General features: G+C 43.9%; 1 protein-coding gene across 2 annotated transcripts in view; it reads right to left on the bottom strand.

The window, feature by feature from the left end:
• The window catches only part of Enpp6 (ectonucleotide pyrophosphatase/phosphodiesterase 6), a 97,817-nt gene extending 75,148 nt beyond the window's left edge, over positions 1 to 22,669 (bottom strand). For both annotated transcript variants that reach the window (XM_052752252.1, XM_052752253.1), the window contains exon 1: positions 22,334 to 22,669. In XM_052752252.1, coding sequence (XP_052608212.1) covers positions 22,334 to 22,574 — 241 coding nt within the window. In that variant the 5' untranslated portion in view covers positions 22,575 to 22,669. The remainder of the gene's footprint in view (positions 1 to 22,333) is intronic.
• Positions 22,670 to 23,078: the final 409 nt, after the last annotated feature.

Genomic DNA, 23,078 nt, shown 5'->3' with positions numbered 1-23,078 from the left:
TACATACTTGCTCTCAGAAAAGGATCTGAGATTTTAATTTTTATACACATATATATGTGTGAGTGTGAGTATAGATTATAAAGCCAGAAGGAACCATTAGATGAGAAAAGAAACTGTAAGGGGAGGCCGGATAAAAGAATAAAAAGATGGTAGCAAAATGCTTGGGACAGAGCAGAAGGCAGGCCACCGGGTGGAGGGAAGGGACCAGCAAGCAGTCGAGCATCAGAAGTTTTGGGGAAGAGGAATAGAGGATGGGAATAAAGTGTGAATGAAAATGTCAAAAGAAAACTCAACTTTGTACATCATTTTAAACTTTCTTTTTGGGACAGGATGTCACTATGTGACCCTGGCTGACATAAACATCACCATGTAAACCAGTCTGGCTTTGAACTTATGGAGACGAGACTGTCTCTGCCTCTGCCTCTGCCTCTGCCTCTGCCTCTGCCTCTGCCTCTGCCTCTCTGGGTGCAGGGATTAAAGGCAAGCAGCCATGCCTGCTTGAAAACTAAGTTTTAAAAAGACAGGACGGTAATAGACTCCCAGGTTACCCAGTGGGCCATAACAGCACTCAAAAAGGAGAATGCCAAGCATAAATGGTCTACAAAGGATGCTGTGTGATCCGGATGGCAGCAGGTCTACAAAGGATGATGCTGTGTGATCCGGATGGCAGCAGGTCTACAAAGGATGATGCTGTGTGATCCGGATGGCAGCAGGTCTACAAAGGATGATGCTGTGTGATCCGGATGGCAGCAGGTCTACAAAGGATGCTGTGTGATCCGGATGGCAGGAGAGCTGTGGGAGCCACAGAACAGTCTCCCTGGGAGCACGTCGAGGGAAGCAAGCCTTGGTTTTGGTCTTCTTGGCCTGGACTGTGAAAGAAGAAATTTCTATTGCTTCAATATGCACACTCTATACACACACACACACACACACACACACACACACACACACACACACACACAGATTCCACGTGGTAATTTGTTGCTGTGACTTCAGCAAACTCACACTAGAACTAAAGGACCCATGTTACGTCTAAGAAAGAATAGAGAAAATGGAAGAACGCATGAACTAACAGCTAAGAACCTGGAGCCCTAAAACAGTCCTGACTTGTATAAACCACACTGGCTTCGAACTTACAGAGATCTGCCTGCCTCTGCCTCCCAAGATGACATAACGATGGTCCCCAGCCAATCAACAGTTTGGTTTACCAACTTTCAACTTCTTCCTGGTGCATTTGCTAGAAACCTCACATTCCATTTTGAGCTTTTGCCATGCTGGTGACAGGCAATCCCCTACACGGTAGATTTGCTGGGCAGAACCTTTAGGCCAAAGCTCCCTGTCACCCACACAACCAGAAAACCAAACAAAGACACCCCCCCCCAGCATGCAGTTACTAAGCCATGATGTTCCTCTGTAGGGCAGGTGTATCAAATGCATTTCCAAACTCACAATATTTTCAGTTTGCGATTGGTGTCTCAGGCTGTAACCCCATTTGTACATAGATCATTATATAGTTAGCGTATTATATAGCTGGTCACTTTGCAGAGAAACCGGTCAGAACTAGGTACCTGTTTTGCTCAGTGGTTGGTCATGTGGTGTCTGGTGGCCGCGAGTCTTCAGCATTAGCTGGACAGATCTGGGGACATCCGCAATGACTGCCCAGCAAGTCTTCCTCCCGCAGCAAGTGTTCTGGGCAGCAAGTTGTCACAGACACTACACTTGTTCCCGCTCAGATCTCATCTCCCAGCCTTCCCAGCATTCCTTTTGGCTGTAGCTGTTAGGCTCTTGGCTGTCCTTCCTCTGTCCCAAGGGTGTGCCCGTCTCGTGTCCCTTTTGCCCTTCCTGCTCCCTCTTGGCGATGCGTTGGCTTCAGATAGCGGCGTGGCCAGTTCTCCTCCTTCCCTCAGACCTCAGCTCACAAGTTTAGCTCATCAAGGCGTCTCCACAGCATCCCGGGGAAAAGGCTCTCTCCGGTCGCTCCTGCTGCCCATTTCTAACTTTTCCCCCAGACTAGATTACCACTTGATAGCACAACTTTTGTCCTCAGCATTTTATAAGATTATAAGTTCCTTGGAGTTTGACACTTAGCCCTGCTTGGTTCATACATATACGCACGGCCTAGAAGAGACTATTTCTGGATCTGTAGAAGGCAATCGATAACTTTTTGAAGAAATGAATGATGACAACCCATTATGTAGGCATAGCAAGCACTCTGAAGATATTAATGGGTGAATGGATGAATGAATGGATGGATGAATGAATGAATGGATGGATGGATGAATGAATGAATTAGTTGGTCAGGACTTGTCCAGAAGCTGGAATACAAAGCTGAACAAGACTTTGTATTCCCAGTCCCAGGGAGCATTGTACTCTTTAATAAGAATTGGTTATTGGATGCTAGAATCAGTCATTCATAGGAGCAGGAGCATCTCCTTACAGGTCACTTATTCCATCTTTAAAGGAGCCCACACTCACAGAACATCATCTCAGGAAAGAACGTAATGAGGAACCAGTGGAACAAATCCAGTGGTCTTTTGTTTTTATTCGTGCATTTATGTTTCAATTCTGGAAGCCGGGTCTGGGTTGACATTGTGTCTTCAGCCTTTCCTACTGGTGATACTATTTCCTTAAGAAAATATTATCTCAGGTTGGCTTCTGTGGGGTTAAATTTCACGACTTAGAAAGCAAACATTTTCTTAAGCTATCAACCCAGTTCTACTTAGTCAAATCAAATATCACCCGAGGTTTGCATTTTAAGCTAGGAAGGTAATTTCTTCACCATTTTCACACACACACTCCACCCCTGAATTTATTTGAAGTTCTAGGAACCAGGCCAGTAGCAGCGTCCCTGGGGCAGCATGGGCTGGAAGCCTTCACCCTGAACTTGTATCTGTCTTGTTAGTCTGTAGGCTGAGGTTATTGGGAATAACCGCTGTGGGCCCGCAGACGCTCATCTCATGGAAGAGGTAAAGCGAATTCAGAAGAATCTGCATGGGAAAAGTGTTGCCACACAGGGTATGGTGATGCCTGTACGTAAATCCCAGCACTTGGGAGGGTTGAGCAAGGGGATTGCCATGAGTTTGAGGCCAGCCTTGGCCACAGAGTGAGACCTTATCTCCCAAAACCCAACTAAGGGACAGCAAGATGGCCGAGTGGGTAGAGACGTTTGCTGCCCAAAGCTGGAGACCTGAACCTACATAAAGAGAAAAACTGATTTCACAAAGTTCTCCTCAGTCTTCCACATCAGGATGTGGCGCCTATACACACCCACTTGTACATATACAGACACACATATACACTCACAAATAATAACTATTTTTAAACCCTAAACAAACCAACCCAAAAATTCAGAAAGAAAACTGGTTCTAATTGTCCCAGATGTTTGAAAATTTAGGAACAATTTAGTTTGAAGAAAAAGTAGTTCTTATGAGGAAAGATTTAGAAAAATACATCAGTAATTTTATAGGTGGAAGAGAATTTTAAAATAAAGATTCCGTAAGTCCACAACTGTGAAGTCAAACATGAGTTGCCTAGGCCTGTGAATGAAGCAGCTTTTGCCTTTACTTGTGTCTTTCTGTGACGAGGGGGCTCTCCTTTCCATGCAGAGGAAAGACCTTGGCCTAATGGACACAGCCACTTCAAACTGAACAGAAACAGAAGACTTTAGGGAGCAAAAGGACAGATAAGTAAGTAAACACATGTGTTTGCCACTATTTCAAAAGTTAATTTCCTGAACTTTCCCTTTGCCCTCCACCCGGGCGTCCACTTGGTCTTGGGTCCAGTGACTTCACCAGGATAGTCCACTCGGTCTTGGGTCAAGCAGGGACTAGGAAGTGAACAGCTCTGCTCCACTAGGGAAGTAGATTGGGGTTGACATAATAAATAGTTCCTTGTGTGTACATCAAGGGATCCTTCTCCCATCAGCCCTTGCTTCACAGCCATGACTCTGACTAAGTAGGGATGATTCTACAGTGAAGTGGAGTTGGTGGTGGCGGAGGCCATTTGATATCTCCCAAAACAGAATTCAACTTTGTTCCTCGGGGAAATTGATAATGAAGAATAGGATTTTAAAGAGAAAATTTTGGTCTAGGTTTCTAACCCCACAAATCCTACCTCAAGCCAGAACTTTCCCCCTCTTTTCTTGAATTATAACTTGAGTTTTAAGTAGCAGAGGGTGCACTCAGACTAAACTTAGGTCTTGAAGAGTGAATGTCCAGCCATGGGAATTTATCTGCTGAGGTTCCTGCTCAATGTAGTGTTGACAGACGTGAAGAGGGGTATATTCACAGGGTTGAGCAGGAACCTTTGTATTGGTGTGAGCAACAGTCAGAAGTTTCTAGAAGGAAACGGACCAGAAAGGATCAAGATAAAAAGGACCCTAGCAGTAACCTTTGAATGTTCTCCTTAGACTTCACCCCCCTCATTGGTTTAAGAAAACAACGCATCCAAAGTGTTTTTGTTTTTGTTGTTGTTGTTTTTTAGAAAATAAAATTTGCATCTCTCCATAGCCCGGACAAGAACCTGTGTCTCTTGCTTCCAGTTCATCATGGTTCTCATCACAAGAACTTCTTCAAGGAGTAAAGAAGCAAGCAGTTTGCTGCCCTAGATTACATGTGGATGTGGATAGGGAGGAACAGAAGGCTAAGGTCGCTGGATTTGGCAGCCAACTGAGAGATTATAAAATACGGCAAAGTAAAACATGAGGCAATCTTGTTTTGGCAGAAATATTGGATTTTTATTTCATGCTATTAAAAACTTCATATTCTCCTGCTGACCATGAACCATCCGGAAGTAGGAGCTGAAATTAACACAGAATATCTTCTACCTCACACCACATCACCTCAGGGAACTGCTATTCCTGAGGATTTTCCCAGACTCTGGCTTTCAAATGGCTTAAACTCCCAAAGCAAAAAAATCTCTTGGGTGATATGAAAGAGCTGTTTTTAAGCTCGAGAGTGCTGGGCCACTCACCAATCTGGAATTTTCTATAAAGGTAAACTGTGGGGCTTCCATGGCCTTGCTGTTTACAACATTTGGAAGAGTTAGCAAAACAGTTAATTACATCCGTTCCTGCTTGGAGATCCCAGAATGGATCCTGGGTTGAGTGTGGGCTGGCACTGGGCAGAGAGGGCAAAGAGAATCAGACAGCTGGGTCTGAGGTGGCCTTTTGCCACATTCCTTTGGACTGTTCCTCAGCTGAAATTGTCACTTTAATAGATGGGTAGCAAGACCTTTCTTTGTGCTAGGTGTGAGGAAAGGAACAGCTAAAAAAAGAAACTGTTTGGGGTAAAGAAGCTACCAATGGCTTTAAAATAAAAGCGAAGAAGGGACTGGAAAAAGACGTCTGGTAAAGGTGTTTGCAACAAGCCTGGTGACCTGAGTTCAATCCCCAGGACCCACATGATGAAAGGGGAGAACTGAGTCCTAAACACACACACACACACACACACACACACACACACACACACACACACACACCAACGTAGTTTTTAAGCAAAGAGCCTGTATTTATTTTATTGAGTTTCTACAAAGTGTCAGAAAGCATGATGCAGGCTGAGTGGGAAACAGAGTGAGTCCAGCGCTGCCCTGACTGAGACTCTGTGCTATCCCATGTCCCCAAGATCAAGTGCAAGAAGAAGCAACTAGCCTAAAGCTGCACATTGGTGGTCTGGGTCAGTGTCCCAGATGTGGGTTATCAAAAGAGGCTTGTTTAAACCAGTTTTCACAATTGTACTGCCTTGACCGTTAGGAATAAGTAGCTGAGTGTCTGAGGTTGAATCCTCTCTTTTATATTCAACACCAGGCACACTTATTGTTCACATTGTCCATTGAGACACACAAAGGAAGGTTTAAAAATGCATGGAGCCATGAAGTTGCTTAGCCTGGAGGAAGCCTGGAAAGGCAGTGATTCTTGTCCTGTGTGGACAGTGCAGGATATCTGTGTGCACAGGCAGATGCTGTGTGCACAAGGCAGCTATAAGATCTCTGTCTGAGGAGAGATGCTTAGGACAGTCTTGCCCTGCAGACCCTGTCCTTGGAACCAAGAAGGAAGTGCCCTTGTTTTTTCCACCTATAGGCTCTGTGATCATGGACAAGTAACTCTGTATCTCAGAGCTAGGTTTCCCCATCTGTTAAGTGAGAACAATTGTCACTATCCTACAGGGTTCCTATGAGGGCTGTATTTGAAAGTGTATAGCACTTAGTATGGCACAGAGTATTTATATGTGTATAGTACTTAGCATGACACACAGTCTGGAAATCCTGTATCCTGCTTGACTAAAGTGTCTTCTTGTAACAAAGGAAGGCAATCAGAATGCTGGTGAACATAGGCTGTCCATTGTCTTCTAAGAATGACTGTCCCCATTGGAAGTGGCAGGGTAAAAATGCTAAGCAACAGAGGGGTGGTAGAGACCTCTGTCCCGACTCTGATTTACTCACTCCATGATATTAGACAAGTTACATTGCTACATGATATTAAACAAGTTACATGTCTTCTCTAGAATTGCTTTATCCTCTATAAGGATCCCATGCAACTTCTCAAATGCCTATAAAGATTAAGACCAGAGAGGAAGAAATACCTGTTTTTATTTGTAGAAAACATGTTCTTGTGTGCAAAAATGCTAAGGAATCCATGAGAATATTTGAATTAATTTAAAAATTCATGAAGGTGGCAAGACACAACATCTACACTAGACCTCTTGCATTCTGTATACTAGAAAATTTAAATTAGGAAAATAATTCCATGCACAACATCAAAAGAACAAAATATATAGGCATATTTAACCCAGAAAAATGCAACACTAGTACAACAAAAACTACAGAGTATTGTTGATAGAAACTTGAAAGAAATGGAAAGACATCCCATTTTCATGGATCAGAGGATTTATTAAGACACCTTCCCGATTAATCTAAAAATTCAATACAACCCCTATTAGAATTCTGATTGGCATGCTTTTTTGGGGGGGCGTGTAAACTGACAAGCTTATTCTAAATTCGTATGAAAACTCAGAACAACCACACCAAAAAAAAAAAAAAAGAACTTAAAAAATAACAAAATGGGAAGTCTTACAATACTACTTTTAAAACCACTGCAAAGTCATGTGGCATTCATAATGACATGATCCTTACATAAGAATACATATACATAAGTGGATTAAAATTGTGAGCCTAAGAGTAAAACTCCAACAGTTATGCTCACTTTTTGGTAAGGATTATTTTGTAAAATCAGTAGAAAAAGAACTACCACATACTCTATGTTTTCTTTCTTTCTTTTTTAAGTTCAAAATAATTCACAAAGCTAAACAGAGTTAGACATATAAAGGCCTTAGAAGAAAATGCAGGGGATATCTTCAGGATTTTGGGTTAGACAATGACTTCTCAAATATGACAGAAAAAAATATAAATGGTGGTTTAAAAAGCTGATAAATAAGACTCCATTCACATTTAGCTTGTACTTCAAGACATTCCATCAAAAAGGCAAAAGACAGCTCACAACCTGGGTTATAAATCATGTATCTCATAAAAAGTTGTACCCAGGGTATACAATGAACTCCTACAGCTAAAACATTTAAAAAGACAATCCAACTTTTTAAAAGGATTTAAATAGACATTCCTCTTATGAAGTTATCAAATATCCAAAAAGCACACGAAAAGATACCCAACACCATCAGTCATTAGGAAAATGTAAATTAAAACCATTTTTTAAATGAAATTTTTAAAAATGAAATATTGCTTCATCTTCCACAAAAAGGGCTGAAAGAGGAAAGAAGGAGGAAGGAAGGAAGAAAGGAAGGAAGGAAAAGCAGACTTCATGGTTTGCAGGACCTGCTATAAAATGAAAATGTGAGAGCTCTTTCCAGAATTAAGAACTTCAGCTAGAAGAAAGGACTCTGAAAGTTTGCACCACAAAAAACTGATGAATGCTTCAGGGGGAAAAATGCATTTATCCTGACTTGAACACTAAGCATTGTGTGACCTTCTAGATGGTTCCACTTCATTTCTTACCTGAATCTCCTCTCTGTTGTTGTTTTTGCTCTTTGGGGGCGGGAGCAACCACCCAGGTTCCAAATAAATCACACATGGAGGCTTAGTCTTAATTATAAATGCCTGGCCTTAGCTTGGCTTGTTTCTTGCCAGCTTTTCTTAACTTAAATTATCCCATATATCTTTGGCCTCAGGGCTTTTATCTTTCTCTATTCCTGTACACCTTTTCTTTCCTTCTTACTCCATGTCTGGCTATTTAGCTAGGTGATTGGGTGACTGGTCCCTGAATTTTTCCTCCGTTCTCTCTCATTCCTTGATCTTTCTTCTAGATTTCTTCTTCTATTTATTCTCTCTGCCTGTCAGCCCTGCCTATCCTTTCTCCTGCCTCACTATTGGCCGTTCAGCTCTTTATTAGACCATCAGGTGTTTTAGACAGGCACAGTAACACAGCTTCACAGAGTTAAACAAATACAACAAAACAAAAGTAACACACCTTAAAGTAATATTCCACAACACATCTCTATTTCAATTTGCACACCCTGGGAATGAAAAAAGAAGCAACATCAAATCAGGTATGGTTAGCCATGCAAGAGCATACAGCAATGATGGGACAGGCAAAAAAAAAAAAAAAAAAAAAAGTCCAGAAGCACCGAGAAAGACTCCACATGCTTCCATGCATGGTCTTAGAGGATACCCAACCCTGTTCCCAATTCAGATACCTGCATTTGGTGTGCTCTTACTCTAACCAACTCTGGGATCTGAGTATTGGCCTCTGTGTCCTGTTCTGTTCAATAAGACAAACACACCCGATCCTCTAGAGCACTTTCTGCATTTCACCTTTGGGATGCTGAATGTGTCTGGCGAAAATTTGGACCAGTCTGGGACCACCGGGTGGAGGTGGCAGGGACCTGGGGAGTGTGTCCCAGGTTAGGCCCCCAGACTATGCTGGTGAGTGATTGAAGAATACAGTATTTGAGGTTTTATCCAAAGCATCGATGTTTGTTTAAGATTTTTGCCTTCAAGCATTAAAGCAGAATGTTTTCTCAAGTCCACCTGTGAAAGTCAAGCATTTAAAGATACAGATATTTTTTTGTGGAAGGCTAGACATGCCATGGAGCCAGAGAGTGTATTTGTTTAATTTGTGTGCAGTATCTGGAAGAAGACAGCAAGTCCCAGAAGCCCCTTAAGCAAACTCTGGGTATGTCTCAACCACTACACCCATAGATATGGGGACTTCAGCTGCTGCCCCATTTCCTCAGCCCAATATCTTTATTATAGACCATCAGTTCCAGTAATATACTGCAAACATCTTTCTTTGAATGCATGAAGTAGGTCAAAGTGAAGTTGTTGCAATCATAACCAAGGCTGCAAAATTTTATGGATTGTCATCCCCCATCTTAGTTTGGATTTCTATTGCTGGGATAAAACACCATGACCAAAAGCAACTTGCGCAGGAGCGTTTGCTTCAGCTTACGGCTCCTCATCACTGAGGGAAGTCAGGGCAGGAACCTGGAAGCCAGAGTTGATGTAGAAGCCATGAAGAGTGGTGCTTATTGGCTTGCTCCACATGACTTGCTCGGATAGTTTTCTTATAGAACCTAGGACAACCTACTCGGGGCGGCACCACCCACAATGGGCTTGGCCTTTCCTATATCGATCATTTATGAAGAAAATGCCCCACAGGCTTGTACACAGGCTAAGCTGATATAGGTATTTTCCCAGTTAGATTTCCTCCTCCCAAATGACTCTAGGCAGTGTAGAGTTGACATTAAATTAGCCAGCACAACCACACCCCGGCTCCCTCTGTAGCCCTTAAGACTCTCCTTGGAGCCTCACTACTGGATTTCCAACATCTACAACACCTTTAGCACACACTTGATAGTCACCAATGCATAGCTGACAATCCTTTCAGACACAGGACTAGCATGCTGTTGTGACTTATCCAAAAATCTCAGCTAATTGTGGCATCATCAGGAAAAGAGACTTGACTTCAAACTCCCTTTCTTGGCCCCTCTCTGGTCTACCAACTTGTCCCACGTGGGTCACTCTAACTAGGCATGCTGGGTTGAGCAGACATGGCTTCTCACAGCTGCAGGTGACTGGTGAGTATACCTGGTCCAACCCATTTACAACCCACAGCACACGGGTTGTGTGTGGGTCTGTTGCAGTTCCTTGCATACATTCTCATGACTACGGATTCTTCCACAGACTGAGCAATTGCAGAGGCACTACCTCTCAAAGACACCCCATGGAGTGTTTCTTCTTCCAGGGCCAAAGTATCTGAAGTATTCCAAACCACAAGTCCATTTATAATTCCAGGGCGTGCAGCTCTTTGACTCAATGTCTGCCTACAAATCACTCCAAGACCTGACTATTGGAATTTCTCTCCTTGTTCTCAAAAGGGCTGAAGATATGTATTGGTTACAATTAAGAGAAGTGTCCAGGAAGAGTCAAATGCTACCCACAGGACCTGAGCCTCAGACCTGCCCCAGGTCCCTGCCTGTTTAGACTGTGGAGACAATGGCCCTATTCACCCAAGGAAACACAAGCAGGTGTTGTTAGAGGAGCTCTGAAAGGAATGTTAATGTGCTGAGTTAGGCCCCCTCCAAATTAACTTCAAGTCATTTTAACTCATTTTGTTGGCACAGGATTTCGGGATGAAGCAGGTCCTGAGAACAGACCAGTCTAACCAAACTCCCAGAAGCCCTAGGAAAAGGTATGTGGTCCTATCAATCAAAAATGGGCTGGAGCAGCCAGGCGGTGGTGGCGCACGCCTTTAATCCCAGCACTCGGGAGGCAGAGCCAGGCAGATCTCTGTGAGTTCGAGGCCAGCCTGGTCTACAAAGTGAGTTCCAGGAAAGGCGCAAAACTACAGAGAAACCCTGTCTCGAAAAACCAAAAAAAAAAAAAAAAAAAAAAAAAAAAAAAAAAATGGGCTGGAGCAAACAAGGCCAGGGCTAGATCTGCCGTGGTTTGTAGACCACGAGGGCTCCATGTGGATGAATTTTCTGGGGGTAAAAAAGGCCTGCTGTTTTTATAACCAAACGCTTTCGCCACATTTTAAGGCTTTACCCAGTACCCCACCACTCCCTCCTTCAGGGAGTGGGTTTCCAGTGGACCAATGCTATATAGTAAGGACTTTCCTCATCACCATGGAGGCCGAGAGAAACACAGTTTTTGAAAAGTGGCACTTCAGTGTGGAGAGGTCGTTGACGGGAGCTTAACTAATGATGTGCCGGGAGACATTATTTCTTGTAAATACTTACAACCCTCTCTTCTCCCTTCAAGGCATGAGGTGGCTAGAGCTCTCTAGGGCTTCTGTTGCCCACTTCAGCTACCCAGTGTGCTTTCAGAAGCCTCATCGGGGCTCCTTCCAGAGACGGGGTTTTCCTTTGGAATGTGGAAAGATGCTCTTGGGCGTTAGCTGTGCGTTCGTGAGAACTCTTCTCTCTCAGATGCATGGGAAGCAGAGAGAACACAACTTGGTCTTGGAAACTACTCAAGCCCCCTTCCCTTAAATTCTTTTACATCCACCCGCTCCCAGCCGGTCAGTAAGTGCTTCCTCAAAGGTAGTCTTCTAATTCAAGTCTCCCCCTTCACGAAGAGAGAATGCTTAAATGCTTGTCAGGGAAAGGAGGGATGGACTCACCGCAAAATCCTTCCTTGGGTTTTTCCGAAGTCTTCCACCAGGCACATGTGTTGTTTTAAATTTAAAGTAAATTTACAAACTCTTCTCTTTTGTGTCCCCCTAAGTCACACCTAAATGACGCGTGTTTAACATCTCCTCTTATCTTCTCACATTTGCTTCTCTTGGTCTATGCCACGACCCTCCTATCGCCGAGCTCTTTATTGGTGTTTTTCTTTGAATATCTGACTCTAATTTCCTACTTAAAAGTCTTTCTGCTTATCTTACAATATTTAATTCTATACCCGGCTTCTCGATGAAAATGGTCAAGATCCTTGTAACTCCCAATAACAGCCACTCCTTCCCAAGTCCAGGCACCTGGCTGCACGTTATTCCGTTTTCAGCTTTAGGATAGCTCTTGTTCTGGTCTGTGGCGGTTTGGATGAGAACGGTCCCCATCGGCACATGAGTTTGAATGCTAGGTACCCAGGCAGTAGAACTGGGACTAGAACTGGGACAGGATTAGTAGTTGCCAGACCAGAGTCAGTCAGTCAGTCAGTCAGTCAGTCTCTCTCTCTCTCTCTCTCTCTCTCTCTCTCTCTCTCTCTCTCTCTCTCTCTTCCTCCCTCCCTCCTTCCTGCTGCCTATGAATTGGGATGCAAAGCTCCAGCTTCACTGCATGACTGTGCTCCCCACCATGATGATCATGGACTGACCCTCTAAAACTATAAGCAAGCCCCCAATGAAATGCTTCTCTTTATAAGAGTCGCCTTGGTCGGGGTGTCTCTTCACAGCAACAGGACAGTAACTAAGAGAGCAGGTTATTTCATTATTTCACTCACAAATCAGCCTTTGACATTTTAGGTGTCTTCAAAATCCCCTTCTCGTCTTCATAAGCTTGTTAAATGCAATAAGATCTACAAGTTTCTCACTGCGGCTGTATCATTTTTAATGTATTTGTGGTACATTGCATTAAAGTTAAAAATGATCCCTGGCCCTCCTTATGGGAGGATTGTATATCTCACTATGGGCATCAAGCTTGGCAATGTGATTCACCTCAGTCACTGAAATTTGTGAGCACCTGTGATTTGTGCCACCTCTGAGCAGAGATTTTAAACAGGTTGCATCGTTCCACTATTTTCTCTTCCACGAATGTACTAAGTCTCTTCTAGAAGGTGGCTTTCTTCCGCCTGGGTCCCAATGTGAAGAAAAACTGAGGCAGAGTTAATTCCTTAGGCCATGCTCCTGACTGAGGGAAAAGTGACCGTGTTTCCGGTACTGTCTGGATTTGCTTGTTACTGGAGCGCAACTTAGGCCGACCTAGCTGATAGTTTGTATAACGCGCACAGCTACAACAACGGTAATTTAACACAGATACATTTATCTTCACAATAAACACACTGGCTGATTTTTTTCTTTGTCTGTCCTACCACTAATAAAACAAACAAACAAACAAACAAATGACATTGAAACCCAAGGCTGATCAAATTCTAAAAGTCAAAATATGGCAAAATAGATTAAATTGTGTGGTGGTTTGAATGAGAACGGCCCCCACAGGCTGGTATGTTTGAATGCTTGGTCCCCAGTTGGTGAGCTATTTGGGAAGGATTAGGAGGTGTGGCCTTGTTGGAGGAGGTGTGTCACTGGGGGTGGGCTTTGAGATTTCAAAAGCCCATGCCATTCCCAGTCTCTCTCTCTCTCTCTCTCTCTCTCTCTCTCTCTCTCTCTCTCTCTCCCTCTCTCCCTCCCTCCTTCTCTCTCTCTCTTCCTACTGCCTGTGGATCAGGATGGAAAGCTCGCAGCTACTGTTCCAGCACCACACCTTCTTACATGATGCCATGCTCCCCACCATGATGATAACGGAATAACCCTCTAAAACTGTCAGCAAGCACCCAATGAAATGTTGCCTTTTTTTCTTTAAATGAGTTGTCTTTTTCATGGTGTCTCTTCCCAGGAATAGAACAGTAACTAAGACAAACGGTATATTTTTTGTAGCAAATGCCTCACTCTTTCCACTATACCGTGTGTTCTAGGTATCCTTCAACAATATATGTTGAAGTTCTAGTCCTCAGTGCCTACAAATGTGACCTCACTTTGGAGAGAAGTAAGGCCCGTGTCTCAGTTTCATTTCTGTTGCTGTGATAAGATGTCCTGATGGAAAACAACCCAGGAGAGAAAAGCTTGTTTCAGTTCACAGTTCTAGGTCACGGTCTATCATTTTGAGGATGCCAAGGCAGGGAGAGACTTCAAATAGCTAGTCACATCACATCCAACTTAAGACCAGAGAAAAATAAATGGGCACATGCTTGCTTGCTTGCTTGCTTGCTTGCTTACACTCAGGTCAATTCCTCTTCTCTTGTATACCCCAAGATCTACTGCCTAGGGAGTGGTGTCACCCATAGTAGGCTGGGTCTTCCCACTTCATTTGGCATCAGAAATCAAGACATCCTCCCACAGAGTTGCGGGAGGATGTAGACTCAATGTAGACAACCCCTCACTGAGATCCTCTTCCCAGATGATTCGACATTATCTTGAGATGACAACTAAAACATCACAGCCTTTCAGACGTAGCAAAATTATTGTGATATCATCAGAGGAGTGTCCCTTCCACAAGGATGGCGGCAGATACAAACAGGTAGAATACCATATAACAACAGAGGCAGAGCTCTTACAGACCAAACAATACCAAGGATGACTGGCAGTAATAGAAGCTAAGAGAAAGGCCTGAGCCACACGCACCCTAGAACCTTCAGAGAGAACATTATAGGCGGGACAAGCAGACAGGGAGAATTCTGGGAAGAGGAAGGCTGAGTGAGGAGACGCCAGCCCGCCATCCAGGGAGCAGCATGTAATGGCACACAGATAAAGCCATGGAACACATGGTGACCTATAGATTAACAGAAATGGGCTGAGTTTAAGTGTAAGAGCTAGTCAGTAAGAAGCCTGAGCTATTTGCCATGCAGTTATAATTAATATAAGCCTCTGTGTGTTTACTTGGGTGACTCGAGTAGGAGAAATTTGTCCTGACCGCCGGTAGGCCGGGACACAGGAAATCTTCCGACTACAGAACATAGCCCTGCCACCACTCTAATTTTAGATTTCTGGCCACAAAAACTGTGAGGAGATAAATTCCAGTTGATGTGACCCACCTTATTTGTAGTCGTTGTTAGGGAAGTCCTAGGAAACTCAAATGCTACCAGTGCCTTAATTTCAGGGCAGAAGTCTCCAGAAACTCTCACAAAGTAGGCTTGGGAATGGATGCAGCCTGTCTGGAAACCCTCAATTCTTCCAGTGACAGACAAGTGTCAGTATTGTTTGGTTCATTTACAAGGCCATAATAGGGAGTTTACACAAAAGAGTTAATTTTTTTCTCAAGTTCTGGAGGCCAGAAGTCCATGACCCAAGTTCAACAGCGTTCACTCATCTGAGGCTTCTCTGTTAGACTTCAGATGTCCATCTTCTCTGTGTGCTTCCACAGGTCTTCCCTTTAGACCTGTCTGGGTTCCAACCATCTCTTCATGCAGAGACACAAGTGATATTAGATTAGGACCTATTCTAATGGTCTTATTTATTGAAATTACCTATCCAGGGACTGTCTCTCCTACAAGTCACATTCTGGGGTATGCGGGTAGATTTTAACTCATGAATGTCACGGGGGATACAAGTTGTCTCATAACACTGCCTCATGTTTTTAAGTATCTCAGGAGCTTCTCATGGTGCTAGAATGCACAGATTGGCCACAAGAGTAGTATAGACTGGAACCCAAGAATAAAGGAGTAGCCCCGAAGACTCTTGAAGTAGCTAGCTGGCTCCCTGTGTCTGACAGCCAGGACTACACCAAAATAAGCCTTCCTTCTTTCCCTGCAGTTCTCTGAGTTGGTTCCAGATTCTTTTCCTTAGTCTGTGTCTTGCTGTTTCATCTGCTTCCTTTTGAAATCTTAACTACAACTAGATCTCCTTTGGGCTGTGGTAACTACTAGTGTTCTGGTTAAATTTTCTGCCTGTGACACATTCTCTTGGATCCCTTCCTTTGGCACAGTCCCTTCTTCTGGGAAATTCTCCCTCTAGCCTTCTTGAACCTCCAACCTTACAGTCAAAACTGAAAGATACATTTTGAGATCTATGACTAGATATGAATGTGCACCTATGTGGCTCTTAATTGCTTTCATTTGACCATGAGTTTAGTTTTTTTTTTTCCTCCTTATTAGGAACATTTACTCTGAGATTCTGAATGTCTGAGTCATTGTGATGTTATGCTTCTTCACTATAACAAGTTTTATTTGGGGAGATAGGAATACATGCGTTGGTGCTCTGGTGAAACAGAAGAAAAGAAAGGATGAGAGCAACGAAGTGGGGCTCAGCTATTCCAGTTCAGGAGGGTGGGGAAAGACACAGCTGCTACCAGAGCTTTGAGGAAGGAGTCAGAAGAGGCAGAGGGACAGCCTTGGGGGCTTTGAAGATGCCGGGAAGAAGCAGGCAGTTCAATGTGTCTTGAGATGGACACACAGTTAGTTCAACAAGAATAACAAAACGACAGATGTGAAGCAGCCTGGAGAGGGTGGTCAGGGACAAGGTAAAATGGGAGCAGCTTGGGGCCCCTTTGGTAAGGACTCTCGCTTGGAGTGACAATGGACTCTCTGGGAGTCTTGACAGAAGAGTGACACAGACAGATGCATGTTTTCCAAAGACTTCTCTGGTTCTGTCACATGACGATAGGACACAGAAGAGTCGGAGCAGGGAAGCAACTCTTGGCAACCATGGGCGTGGTTTCCACTGGACCCTGGCAAGGGAAGTGGAAGCAACGCAGACTGGCGATGAGCCCTGAAAGTGCAGGGGACTCCAGTAATGAGAGAGAAAGATCAGGAAGATGAGGAAGAGCTAGGAGAAAGGATCTAGCAGTCAATCGACAAAGAGGAAGCAGAGAGAGCAGAGGGGGACATGGGGACACGTAGACAGGCTGTCAAAGAGGGGGAGCATTGGGGGTGCCAAATGCTGGTCCTGGGCCAGGTCCTTGAAGTGAGGAGTGGAGCCTGGATCTCTAGGATGTCACTTGTGAAAAGAGAAGCTTAAGGGGTTGGTATGAGAGAAAGGGACAAGAGAAAAAGGTACCCAATTGAAGAACACTCACTAGTAGAGGCATTTAAATCTGAGGAGCTTAACATCCAGGTTAAGCTGGTCTTGCGTCAGTGCTGAATTCCAGGGCAGAGAGGAGAGGAAGCCAAGGGTGTTGTCTCATTCTCCCCGGTGCCATGGGTGAATAGAGGTTCATGGACCTCATGCCCTACCCCCACAACAGCCTGAAATCTACAAAACCTCTGAATGGGTGCTTTTCTCAAAATGTGATTGTTTAAGTACTTCCTATACTGATCTCCTTTGGTCCAAGTCGTGGCTGGTTTTAATTTACATCAGGCATTTTCTTTAAACTGTAGGGAAGCATGTCTCACCGTGCAGTCTGTTAGCCCTAGAGTGCTGTGTCCTTGGTATCTGGTAAGAATTTACATCACGTGCAGTTTCTGGGAGAGTGATAGGAAGCACGCTGGCACAGTTACTAATGAGGGGCAGTTAGCGCCCTGGATTTTGCTTTGATCCCCACAAAGGATTTACAAAGCATCATTGCTCAGATTCTTGCGCCTCCTGGACCCATCCTGAGGAGCCCGTTGTCCTGGGTCTCAGGCGAACTCTGAACCTTACCTTCTAGCCCGCTCTCCCGCTAACATCCTGTGGTCCTTAGAGCGGATCACTCAGCCCGCCCCTCCCTCGCTTCTCATTTGCTGTTTTTAAGTGTGGAAATGACCGCTTCAGCACATTTTCGTATCTTGGCAGACTTTTTAAAATGGAGCTAAAATTCTAGACTGGCTTTCTAGCTACAGAGGACACTTATGGGCCACTTGAACTTCTTAGCCAAGCGTTTCAAAAACTGACAAACAAGCATTCCATTGGCCTTAGCAAAACAATGGTTGTTACTCTGGATAGCATTTTCTCTGACCCATGACCTGGATTGAACAAATCACTCTCTTTTCCTCCATTAATTTTATGTGAAATCACCATGTTAAAAGTGAATTTGCCCGCCAAGGAAACTCTCAATTTCCAGAAAGATCCCCAGTAAAACGAACTTAAGCGGAATGTACTCTAACCTCATTGAAACCGTGGTTGCATTTTAACTAACATTAACTTGATCCACACACACTGAACTTCAGAAAGATTATGCAGAAAGGTAGACACAGCAACATAAGCCACGCTTCTGCCTATTTACGCCCACTCAAATCTAAGCTTCACCTTGCTTTCTCATCGCCAGACATAGAAGAGCATATCTATAATTCTAATAGCCACTAAGAGGGCTGAGGCAAGATGATCAGGAGTTCAGAGCTAACCTGGGCTACATGGCTCAGTCCCAACAAAAATGCTTCCTCGTGCTCCTGTGACTAGAAGAAAATTCTCCTCTTTGACCTGCTTCTGGATCCTGTCTGTTTGTGTTAGTCCAGTTTTCCCCACCCCGACCCCGACAAGCTCACACCCAAACAGAATACCGTAGCAAAATACCCGAGGTGGAGTGGCTTACGCAGGATAAACTCATTCGCAGTTTGGGGGCCAGAGGTTCAAGCATAAAGGGATGCCAGATTTGGTTTCTTCTGAAGTTTCTCTTTGAACCTTTCCTTGCTGTGGCATAACCTTGCCTTTTCTCTACACACACCACACACCTGGAGTCTCCTCTTCTTCCTCCCCCTCCTTCTTCCCCCACCTCCTCTTCTTCCTCTTTCTGAGACAGGGTTTCTCTGTGTAGTCCTGGCTGTCCTGGAACTCACTCTGTAAGATCAGGCTGGCCTCGAACTCACAGAGATCCATCTGCCTCTGCCTCCTTAGTGCTGGGATTAAGTGTGTGCACCACCACCGCTTGGCTGAAAAAAAACACACACACAATTTTTTTCTTCCTTTTCTTAAAAGAACACTGGTCATAGTGTAACAAAGCCCTAATCTATTGCTTCATCTTAACATAAACACTCTTTAAAGATCTTATTACAAACCTAGTCACATTCTGATATAGTGTGGACGGGAATGCCTCCTAGAATTTGGGCAGCGTATGGACAACTGAGCTCACAACACATTGTGATATATTTTAGAATATTAGTAGGGAGCTATTCTCTGAGTGGCTTTTTTCCTCAAGTGCAGTGTACACCTTCCTTGGTGAAAGACCTTTTTTTAAGACTCCGTGATTACAGCAATCAATCGATTGATCTTCTTAATCACTATCAGAATTTTGTTCACAATCATCCTGTTGGAAACACCTTTGGGGGCTGGGGAGATAATCAGCACAGTGGCTTCTTCCCGTTAGATGGGGCAGGAGAATCTCTGCTTATAAACAAGTTTATTTACCATGACATTCCATTGACTACTCTAAAAAATTGTGTCTCGGCCGGGCGGTGGTGGCGCACGCCTTTAATCCCAGTACTCGGGAGGCAGAGCCAGGCGGATCTCTGTGAGTTCGAGGCCAGCCTGGGCTACCAAGTGAGTCCCAGGAAAGGTGCAAAGCTACACAGAGAAACCCTGTCTCGGAAAACCAAAAAAACAAAACAAAAAAAAAAAAAATTCTGTCTTGGGCATTTGTTAATGTCTGTATGAAAGCCTCCCTAGAAGATTGTATTGATCTGACTTTTGTTACTACCGTGAAATGTCTGAGGTGGAGGATTTTATAACGAAAATTAGCTTGTTTCGTTTACAGTCCTGGAGGCTGTAAGTCCCAGATTGGGTGGTTCCATTGATTTGGTCTTTGTCAAAGTCCTGACAGCACTTAGCATCATGGCAGGAGAACACGAGGAAGAAATACATCATATCTCACATCAGAAATCCAGAGAACATTCAGGGGTCAGGCTCGAGTTTCTATGGTAAATTAATCTTGTGAGAACTCACCGATTCCATGAGAACTACGTTAATTTCTCTCCTGAGAACAGGTTCCTGCATTGATCCAAGGACTTTCTGGTAGTCCTTCCCCCTGAGAGCTTCCACAGTGTTTCTCAACATAACTACACGGAGGACCAAGCCTCCAGCACATGGAAGCCGTGTAGAGCATGTCACATCTGAACAACAGACGGAAGACCAATCCTAACATCCTGAACTCCAATACATCACTCGCTTCCATTCCTGCATCTAGCGGCACCTGAAACCTAGGAGAGATCTAGGCCCGGCAGTTCATCTTATTTTACACTGGGGCCGAGGACACAGAGGCTGGGGGCAATCAGAGGATTGTCAAAGTCCTCCCTGCAAGGATTCCAAGTAAGTTTTTTTGACTCCAAGGCCAGCAGTTTTCCTTCCAACAATCCATTATCCTTCATTATGTGAAATTAAAAAATATTAAGAGCTTTTGATCTCATGCACACTAATCCACGTAATGAAGCAAGAACAGCTTCTCTCATGAATTCTGAGAAATCCAAACAATCTATCTTTGGGTATGATCTACTTAACAATTTTGTTGGTTTATAAAATGTTCAGATGCTCAAACCATATGCTTAAATAGAATTGTCAATGGGTATATTCTTCCTTAGAAGCAAGCGCAAATGGAATTTCTCGACATCAAGTGGAAAAAAAGTCTAAATTTATCCTTTGGTCAGTTACAGGACAGTGAAAATGATACAGGTAGATTTCATAGTCTGAAAATTCTTCCCCCAAACTGTGAGTTTACTCCTCAGGTGCAGGATGAAACATATCCAAAGACATCTCAATATAAACGTGAGTCTGGCTGGCCACAGCCTATATCTAGTATCATTTCTAAAAAACAAACAGAAAAGACTTTCAAATCAAATAATGTATTTACCATCTGAAAATCTATAGACAGAAGGTATATGTGGCCTCCTCCTCCTCTGGCTAGCTTTATTGTCAAAACTAGGGTGAGAGCTTTGTGTGCTTAGAGCTATAGTCTTTCCCCGTGGGATAGCTTTCTCTTGAGACTACTAAGAAACACAGGCTGAGGATGTACGATGCTCATGGGATCACTTAGCCCATATCCCCTAGAGACCTATAGCCTGAAAAGAAATGTGTATATTTGCTTTACAGAGACTTCATGCAAACTCATCCTTGTGCCATATCAGCCATGTGGGTCTGAAAAACAAACGTCCATGTCACTGGCTCCACATCTATGTGGGTTTGCAATAGCCCCTTTTTATTTACTGGGGTCAGACTTTACAAACTGGATTTTGTTCTTTCTCCAGTGCAACTGAAAAAGCTGCACGTGGCAGCTTATGAATTGTGTCTCCCAGCAGGCTCTGAAAGACAAGTGGAGGGAGGCGGCCAGTGTGTGTGACACTCCCCATGCAGAATTGGGTTGGGACACACAATAGCATCTATGTGTAACCCAGAAGCCTGCAAACTGCTTCCCAATGAGCAAGCAAGTGAGCACGGACAGACAGACCAAGGGAAGGCCAATAGTCCTTTGTTAACTGTTTATCTTAGAGACTGGTTTATCTGTTAGGCGGGGAAACAAATAAATTTCTTGCTTGTGTGCAGCCTGAGTTTTTTCTCCCCCATATCTTCATTTCTAATTCTCCAAAGTATATATTCCCTTTAATCTGGGGAGTCAGCTCATGGTGACTTTGTGTATACCTAGGACACCCATACAAGATGGAAATCCCAGGGTTCCTGGCCCCTTTCTGTGACCATCATTTATTGGATTTTTTTTTCTATGGTTGGAACACACAGTTGAAGACACATTGCATATTTTCAGACTTCTTTGGCTTTGGAGTTCCATAAAGCTATTTAATGAGGTATCACAGTTCTCAAGTCTTGTCTGGTAATGTAATTTCAAAGTTCTCCGTGAGTTCAGAGCACACAGTGAAGTCTCGCAATGACTGTATTCTTAGCCTCCCTGGATAGCTGACTGGAAAAAAGAAAAAAAAACCCAAACTTTCTGAACACCTCTTCCTGATTTTGCAAGGTTAGATGAAAAAAAAAAAAAAAAAAACAGAAGTTAAGAATCATCACACAGACAGGCTCAGCCTTCTGGAATCACCTTTGACATTCAGGCAATTCCAGATGGAGGGAGGTCATCTTTAGCCAAATTCACTTTTCCCAAATGAGCGGTTGGAATTCCGTCTATTTCTTTAGGGGTTTGTGCTTACATTCTGCCTACCCCTCATTTCATAGATGCTGGGCAATCTGAATTCCACAACAAAAACAATTTGTCTCTGTATCATTTCACAAGGCCCCAAAAAGTCCAAAGCAGAGGGTGGCATTGCTGGAGAACACTGAAGAGTGTGACCTAAAATGTCCCTTCCAAGTCATCTAGAAACGAAGTTCCCTGCCGAGGGATCCTGAGAGTAATTGTCACAGTCTTATACATTGATAAGTCAATCTGCAAGAATCCAGACAGCAGTAAAGGGACAGAGGGACTTGGTATAGATTCCCAGAGACTTGTCCATATTCTACACCTAAACTTAGAAGATGTGATGTTATTTTTTTTAATCTGTGAAGCAAACAACAATAACCACTTTTTAAAATCTCCAATTTCCATTTTTTGTTATTGTCATCTCTTCTCTTTACAGACAATCCAAAATAGTTCCTTGGGAGGACATTTGTAGAAAAACACAGGTATGACAAAATGGAAGAGTTAGCTGGGACCATAGACTCCTGCCCATCCTTCATGTCCTGAGGGACTCGGGACATATAAACATTAAGATTCCCAAAGTCAGAGGGCATCCGTGCCCTCCTGTCGAAGAAGTGGACATGGTAGGTACTCACCAGTCATTAGGGTGTAGTAATTGGGGTAGGAGAGGCTGGGGAAGTCCGGAGTCAAGTAATCCACTTTGACTCCCCTGTTCACAATCTCTCTGAAACCAGGCAAGGACGCCAGGACCTCCTCACTGATGTAGTCTGAGCGAAAACCATCGAGGAGAAACACCAGGAGCTTCCGGTGGGCAGCAGCTGGCCACACCGCACTGAGCCCAAACACCAGCAGGAAGGCCCCCAGCTTTACTGCCATGCTGCCAGAAGCCTGCCAGAGCCAGCTGGCACTACTGTCCCCTTGCAAAGTCCGAGGATGGAGAGCCTGGAGCTGTTCTCTCTTCTAGGGGCTGGACCTGGAGCTGCTGGCCTTCTTAAGCCAAGTTCACTTGCAGAATTTAAAGGAACAGCACTCCATTTTTAAAAACCTTTCTGCTCACCCTCACAACGTCCAGAGACTGACTACCTCTGGATAGGCAGGATTCTCTAACATCCTAGAGTTAACAGGAGAAAATACAACCTTATTGTTTTTAGTAGAATGTTCTATAAATATAAACATCCACCGAGAGGCAGAGTCTTAGAAGATGACCAAGTCAACGCTTAAGTTTGTAATTGTGCTGGACGCAGGGAGGAGCCAGAGAGAAGGGAAGTCTGTAAACTTGTACTGCCTGATTTAAACCTTCTGACCTCTTCACTTAACCATTTAGCAGCCCCAAAGTCTTAGGGGATAAACTAGAGAATGTGTTTAGGTGAGCTATTGTGA

Source organism: Peromyscus californicus, unplaced genomic scaffold, assembly GCF_007827085.1.
Source record: "Peromyscus californicus insignis strain IS unplaced genomic scaffold, ASM782708v3 Scaffold_23__1_contigs__length_62951481, whole genome shotgun sequence".
NCBI classification, from domain to species: Eukaryota; Metazoa; Chordata; class Mammalia; order Rodentia; family Cricetidae; genus Peromyscus; species Peromyscus californicus.
The sequence above is the reverse complement of the archived record's forward strand: the minus strand, read 5'-3'. Positions and strand labels throughout refer to the sequence as shown.